Source organism: Gavialis gangeticus, unplaced genomic scaffold (genome assembly GCF_001723915.1).
Source record: "Gavialis gangeticus isolate Ggan-Ray unplaced genomic scaffold, GavGan_comp1, whole genome shotgun sequence".
Classification (NCBI taxonomy): Eukaryota; Metazoa; Chordata; order Crocodylia; family Gavialidae; genus Gavialis; species Gavialis gangeticus.
This window is the reverse complement of record NW_017728992.1, coordinates 151,914,660-151,922,576: the sequence shown is the minus strand read 5'-3', so window position 1 is coordinate 151,922,576 and position 7,917 is coordinate 151,914,660. Positions and strand designations below refer to the sequence as shown.

At 39.4% G+C, this 7,917-nt stretch overlaps 1 protein-coding gene across 7 annotated transcripts in view; it reads left to right on the top strand.

Moving 5' to 3' along the window:
* CUNH8orf88 (chromosome unknown C8orf88 homolog) overlaps positions 1 to 7,917 on the top strand; it is a 225,261-nt gene that overhangs the window by 27,313 nt on the left and 190,031 nt on the right. For 3 of the 7 annotated variants that reach the window (XM_019527902.1, XM_019527901.1, XM_019527904.1), the window contains one exon: positions 3,057 to 3,305. The exons of 2 other annotated variants lie outside the window; for them this stretch is intronic. In XM_019527902.1, the coding sequence (XP_019383447.1) occupies positions 3,057 to 3,305 (249 nt within the window). Of the gene's footprint in view, positions 1 to 3,056; positions 3,306 to 4,420; positions 5,516 to 7,917 lie in introns of those variants that run through there. 2 more of the 7 variants (XR_002099541.1, XM_019527903.1) reach the window with 2 other exon arrangements.

The window sequence follows — 7,917 nt, the reverse complement described above, 5'->3', positions numbered from 1 at the left end:
GGTCAGGGCGGCTAGGGTCTGGAACCAACTTCCAAGGGAGGTTGTGCAGGCTCCTACCCTGGGGGTTTTTAAGAAGAGGTTAGATGAACACCTTGCTGGGGTTGTTTGATCCCAGTACTCTTTCCTGCCATGGCAGGGGGTCGGACTAGATGATCTTCTCAGGTCCCTTCTGACCCTAGAAACTATGAAACTATGAAACCCCTGGGACGCAGGCAGGAAGCCTCACTCAGAGGAGGAATAGGGAAACCTGGAAACTCTGGCTGCTATCACAGCCAGAGCAATAGGTGAAGCAGTGGTCCAGCAGGAGCCTGAGGGCAGCAACTTAACTACTCGCAGGCTGCATGTGGCCCAGGGGCTTCCAGTTGGGTAAAGTTGCCCTAATTTATTTCTCAGATTAGTGCCTATATTTGAGCTAGATTGTCCTTCTGTATCTAAAAATGACAGTCAGATTTTGAAGAGTAATTATTGATCCTTTTCTTTTGCAACTGACAGTTTAATCATATCTTTAGCCTTGACAAGTCCTAGTCACGGACTGATTCTTAAACTCTTTAGTTTCCAAAAATAGACATTTCTTATAGAAAGTCTCCTCTTGAAAACTATTTAGCTATGACTCTACTCAAGATATAATTAGCTGCAGTAATGTTAATCTATTCACATCTCTTTTTAGCCGTCAGGTTTAAATCCTCATTAAACTATACGCAGTAGGGAAATGCAATTCCTACTTCTCATATTTTGAAAAATAAACTTAGAAAATGTAATGTGATTTTACTTAGGGGCTGTTCATGCTGTCATGTATGTAATGAATCCTATTTCTCAGAGTTTGGAAAATGGAGTTCTTCATTTGGGAACTGATGCACAAGAATGGCAGTCAATGGCACTGGTTACCTTCTGAGTAGGTTTTTTTTGTTTTTGTTTTTTTGGGTTAGGTTTTTTGTTTTTGTTTGTTTGGTTTTTTGCTACCTCTATAAATCAGATTGTCCAGTGGTAAAGTATCAACTTTCAGAATTCAGGGCTGGAAGCTCCATGGATCTGCTGGTAGTAGGGCCACATACGGTTTTTGAATTATCAAAAGGATTTAGAACATACCCGACTAATTAGGATTTGGAACTTACCTGGCTAACACAAAAACATTTCCAAAAAAAAAAAAAAAAAAGCTTGTGCTTTATAAGATCAAGTGTAGTTGTTGCACTTGTCCTTTACCAGAACCAAGATGGATTTAAATGGCATTGTGTAGTGGGAGGTACTCCCCTGTCCAGTGCACTGCAGGTGGGATGCCCTACCAGTCTTGTTATTAGCTACCCATGGCCAGCTTTCAGTTGGAGGATCTTAGCCACACACCTACTTTATGGGAATGGGGGACTCCTCCCTAGCTTGCTTCTGTGGCTTTTGGTTAAGGGCAAGTGAGACTTGGAGGCATCCAAACCCCAAGGCTCCAGGCTTGCACTTGCATGTAGGATGCCTGCCAATGAATTTGGGAGCATCTGAAGGCCCAGGCTGAAAAGTCTGGGGTGGAGGATACTTGCCATTTGTAGAATCGCACATGATGTTTGAGTGTTGCTCAAGCAAAAGGAATTGGATCTGATTTGGCTAATTTAACCTGGGATACAAAAACATTTCCCCCCACAAAATAGTTTCTACTTTTATATAAAAGTTGGTGCAAAAGTGTTGCTTAAAAGCGTGTTTGTGGAGTACCTGTGCTAAACGTTGCAGCATTGCAAGAAAGGTAAAATGCGTCAATTTTGGATGAACTGAGTCTATGGGTACGTGTAGTAATTTGACTATGTTAAATTATGTTTATTCAAGGTCAGTGCTCTTAAATTTGCTCCTCAGTTTCATGTGTTCAAGGAGAGTAGGGTCTGACAGTAGAAAGGACTGCAGGGGGAAAAAGGGGAAGCAGGCTACCTGACCCCACTCCCCTCCAGATTTGTTTTCCCTGATGTAGCCATTGATGGGGGACAAAGTCAAGGCAGACTTCTAATAATTAGATTCTGTAGCTGGAAAATTATAACAAATGTATACATTTTCCATATATAGAGTTAATTATTGTGGGGTTGTGTTGTAGTTGAAAAAATATGGTAACTTTTCAATGGAGCAAACAAGATCCTTCTGTTCCTAAAAGGGGGTGGGGAGGTAAGCAAATGCTTGAGGTCCTATTATGTGATCTTGCATTAAATGTTGCACAAGTAGACACTGGATATGTAAGAGTTCCAGTGATGATACCACTATTTCATACTAGCTTGCCAGTCATACTATAAAAATTCCTTGTTCCAGCTGCAAGTTATTTCAGTAATACTTCACTTTTCCAAAAGCTAAACTACATACAATAGGTAAAACTGCAAGAAATATTACCAAACTAGTTTCTGTATTTGATTTTGGAAGTTGATTTTTTTGCATCTTAGAGCTTATTTGCTTAGATGAATATTGGAATTGCAGCTCTCCTGTCATTACTGAAATTGCAGACTGATTCAGCATAAACTGGTTTACTCTCAGTGTACTTTCATGTTGGTGGGGTTTTTTTCCTTCTTCATAGTCGCTTCCAAGACTCCACTCTGAACTCTGTGGCTTACCTTCTGTGGCTTACCTTATGTCTTTTATAAATTACCCTTAAGAGTTTTGTTTGTTAAGAATATCTCCTTAGAGTACAGGCTGGCAGTTTGTTCCATTTGTAGCATAGTTTTGCCACTACCATATGTCTGAATTGGAAATTTCCATATTTTCTCACATATACACCTGTTTCTATTTTTGAAAGTCAGAATGAAGAATTTTTCTCCCCAGATATAACTGCATACAACAGGGACAGAGCATAATCTTCAGCTGACTTGCCTTCCTTTTCTTACTTAACTAGAGTTAAAACTGTAGCTACTGCTAAAGACTGGCCTCCATGATTATGTATGATTTTGAAAAGAGCTAGTCTTCATGACTGTTTCTAATTTCAGGGGGTGGCTGTCACTCCCTTCCCTCCCATGGTCAAACACCTACCACTTCTGTCCTTTTTTATTTATTGGAGGTGTACCTCCCAGCCAACTGCAGCATTTCTAAATTATTCTCTTGTGCAGGGATGTCAAATGCACTTGGTTCCCTGGGCTGAATGTGGACTACGTGGCTTCTCACTGGACAGATCTGGATCTACCTCTAGTAACGGGGCAAGCAGCAGCAGAGTGAACAGTGTTGGGGAGCCACATGGGCTAATGCAGCCATTGCTCACTCCACTGAGAAGCATCCCCAGCAGAGCTCTGTACCCCATGGGCCTTATGTTTGACACCCCTGCGCTACAAGAATTGGGGTCCATGAAGACAAGGTTGAAGGTGTGTGTTTTGATTGCTATATATGGGCATCCTCTGATATAAAACAACATGACATTCTCTTTCCCTGTCCTTCTCTCTCAAATACTAGTTGAAATGGTATTTTACAAGGTAATGTATTTATTTTTAGGCTTATCTAAGGCCTGAGGTGATGAAAGTCCCATTTAAATTAAAGTATTCAAACCCCCTTTGTTGTTGTGGGGCTTTTGCTTTGTATCTCGAGAGGTTGCAGCCTCTTGTTCAAGGTTTAGTTTAGCTTACAGAAATAATGAAGCCTGCTTTGCCTCCTAACCGAAGACAAAGTGGATTTGAAGAGGTCATATTATTGGGTCATAGAATTTCCTTCACCAGCTAAGAGTTAAAGTAGCCTCATAATATATCCTTGTTCTTGAGATGTATGCATAGGATTCCAAGTCTTGACATTCTGTGTGATGGTGGGGGGTCTTCTGGGTCGATACCTTTATTGGCCTGGCAGTTCTTCAGTTGAAAGTGAATAAAACTATCTCAGCAGCACCTGTCTCCTAAATTAGTTCACTGCCTTAGAAGTTCATCCAGGGGAATGTTGCTCCTTCATGCATTCCAGTATGTGACTATGGAAGCTGCAGTGGAGAAGGAACGACAGTGACGCATACACTACTCAGTATAGGGCACAAAGATGGACAAGGTGCACATGCCAATCAAATTTCCGCTAGCAAAATGCATATGTGACCTGGAGTGCATGGGGCACATGTTCATCAGTGGTGGAATTTACTGGTACTTTTTTGCCTCTGTGAAAAGTGCTAGATGCTTAGGACTGTGCAGTAACAGCTGTTTTAAAATATTCACATTGGCTACCTTAATTCAGATTACTCTTCGGGATCCACACACAGTACTCATCATCTTGATTGTTGCTTCTGGAAATCTGTTTGTTGTCGGGCATCTCAAACTGCATACTTAAAATGGCAAATGACTAACATTTTTAAAAGGTATTTAATTAACCTGTAATTTCTTTACAATCCTGCATGTTTAAATTTCTCTGAATTATCATAAAATATTAATAAAACTTTAAATAACTAGTAAATGAATGTTTAGATCATTTTATAACTTTGCAGTAATTTTGAGGTCTGTTTGTCTTACAGGAAAACAACTTTTTATTTGTGCAAAAAATGACAGGTCCTTTTTGAAGATCAAAAATCCAGATTTTATACAAGTACATATGAACTGGACTAAAGGCCACTTTAGGTACCTAAATACCTTAAAATATCTGGACCTTAATTTAATTATAATCTGTTGAACTACAGATTACAATGCATGTAAACTTGGTCCTTTTAGAAAAAGAAAAGAAAACAAGACATTTATTTGGGCCAGCCTTCTTTGACCTAACCTCACCTTTTTGTCTGAAGTTATGAACTACCTGTTTTGAACCAATACTTGAGTCAAAATTTGCCTGTAAACTTTCTGATTTTCATTAACAAATGAGTGAATGACAAATGGTGTCTAACAATTTTTAAACGTGTATGTAATTTGATCTGTATCTGGTGAATTTCTCTTAAATATTATTTGATTTCTCGTCAGTAATTCTTCACAGTGGCACACAATGACCCCATGTATTCTATGGCTACGCACGTGCTCCTCTTTTCAAAATACTAAACATCTGTTTTCTTTAAATGAAAGGCAGGATAGTTGTTGATAGTTCATTTGCTGTTAATAGAGGTAATAGATGACAGCAGAATCCAGAAACGTAGTATATAATTAGAGGCTTCTAATGCTATTTCTAAAGTAGAATATATCAGGACATGTATATGTATACAGCAAACTTTTGGCTGTATAAATCGAGCTTTAAGAATAGTACTGAACTATTAGTGTTTGTTTTATTGTATTAATATAGTTAATTATTTATTTTATTAGTATGTACAGAACTCTCCTGAAAGTGAAATTAATCCTTCTTCTGGAACAGATTATATTTCCTAGAAAGGATTCAGGTTAAACTAGAAGATGGGTAACTTGCTAACAGAACTAATCCTAAAACCTGGCACAGTTCTGTGCTAAATGTGAGGTTTTTCTTCTTACTCTTTCCAAGCTATGAAGTCTAAAGTTGTCAAAAAAAAAAAATCCTGGATTTTCTCCTAATATTGGTCATTTTTTTTGTCTCTGTAGCCATAGCAGCAGTTTCAGAAAATCATTGTAATTTTTTGTTACCTTGTATATCAATTAAAATAATTCTGCAAGTGCAATCTGTTTGCATAAGTCTGTTTAAAATCCAGTTCAGCAATTACAAAACTTCCGTATAATTGGGGGTAAGCAGTAGATAATGTTGTTCCCCTATAGCAACTCCACAATACATGTTGAAAGGCAATTTCAGTCTATCCCAGGTCGTCTAACATTTTTAACCTCTCCTAGGGCTAAAAGACCATATCCAAGTCCTTCCTGTGGGTGCCTCAGTTTAGGTACCACAGGAAAGGGAAGACCAGAGTTCAAACTCCTGCTTAGCCTAAGGCAGGGGTAAGCAAAATGGTTGATCCACAGCTGGACTCTATTTCCCAGCAGCCCCTGCCTGTGCATCTCCTGGCTGTTCTCCATGCAATCACCTTTATATACACTATGCGAACACAAATCATGACAAAAATATGTTATAGCAGGTGTTTGACTTGCAGTATGATTTGGTTTTCTTCTGGTTCTAAGATGGCAATCCCCTTCCAAAAGAAGTATTCCCAGGGGGCAAGGGGAGGGACGTCTGGTGGCAAAGGTTAGGGGTTAGGGGTGGGACTTCCAGTCCCAAGACAGTGACCAGCGGGTAGGGCAGCTGTCAGGACCATGTGGCCCTTCACAGCTCACCAAAACACCTTATACGAACCTTCAGCCAAAATTTAATTGCCTGCCCCTGCTGTAGATTCTATCACAGTGACCCCTTACATAGTTTTGTACTCGGTGCATGCTTGAGAGATCAGGATCTTAAGCACAGCTGTTTGATCTGAATTGTCCAATTTTTTTCACATTCTTGTCAGTTGTGAGTTAGTACTTGTATGGAGTATTGGTGAAGACATAACAGGGAATATTTCTGCTTTTGCAAGAAGATTCAGTCTGATTTTACCGTAATTTTTCTCTCTGACTTAGGTTTTGTGTTATATTCTAAACCAGACGGAGAGCAGAGTAGAGATGCACCTTATAGACCAGTGATTCTGCCCTGTTATGGTCTTTCTGCATTCTTGACAACAGAAGAAATTCTCTCTTATTTCTCTGTAGTCAAAAAGCAAGTGAAAACTTGAGATGGAATTTTCCATGGGGACCTTGCATCTAAAAAGGTTGAGAACTACAGTTATGGAGTAATGGAATCGGATGCACGAGCTTTTGTGAGCAAGAGCTCACTTAATCAGAAAAGGCTTACATCTCTGATTTCAGCTAGTTTGTAAGGTGAACCTCTACCCGGCCTTCTGCCTGACTTCAAGCTAACACAGCCAGCTATCTCATTCTAAATTGGATTATTTTTATCTAGTGAAAACAAAAATAGAAACTGTCAGGGACTTTTCCACAGCTAGAAGGTAAAAAACCTGGTACACTGAACAATTAGAGTTGTCTGAAAAGAAAATAGCAAATATTTAATAGAAAATAAAATAGATGAAATATTTTCGGTCTTCAAGCACTGTTGTGCAGCACTGCATTTATAGAGATAAAGGAAAGTGTGTTATCTCCTGAGCCTGATATTATCTGCTGAAGCTCTGATTTTTCTATCCCACTAGTAGCCAAGCTTTTCTGTATAACTAGAGATAAATACGTTTTTCACTAACCTGAACATGTGTATGCATATATAGATATGCTAACGTGATGGTTCTCAACCTTTTCAGACTTAAGGCATTCCTCAGAAACAGGTCTTATATTTCACTTGTTTTTGCACTGTGGAAAAATGAGTGATTCTGTTGCAAAGAAATCAGAAAGAATACACTATGTCATAATGTTTTTGACACTATGGTTTCCTATTTGAAAATTCTGGGTTCATAACTTGTGAAATAATGTTTAGGCATTTGCACATCTAAACAGGGTCATGGCACGTTGCTTGAAAAACACTATGCTAAAGTTCAGAGTAAGCCAATTGGTACTTCTCCAGCCTGCACCAATATGTAATTAAACTGCAAGTGGAAAGCATGGTCTACATTTTACTTCAGTTCTCAATTAACTAGTAAGCCCTCTTACCAGAAGGGGAGGACATGAACATAAGTGTATAGTTTCCTTGTAATTCTGCATTATTTTATATTGGGTTTTTTGGGTCTTTTTGTTTTGGGGTTTTTTGTTTTTTTGGATTTCGAAATCCTAGACACTTAAGTATTTTAGCTAGTATGACTTATGGATTGAGGTGCACCAATACATTGGCCCGATATTAGATTGGTACCGATTTTATAAAGAAAATTGTCTATATCTGATATCGGCCAAATGGGGCTGATAATTTGGCTGATTAAATGCCCGTGCTGCACTCAGCCGCAGCACAGCACGGAGCAGAGCCAGCAGTGTGGAAAGCTGCCTCCAGCTGGTAAGTCGGAAAGGTGGGGGGAAAGGAAGGGATATGGGGGACAGATCAACTCCCCTGCAGTGAGGGAGGGGGCAAGAGCAGGCACTGCCTAGCTGGGGGGCGGGGCATGGGAGG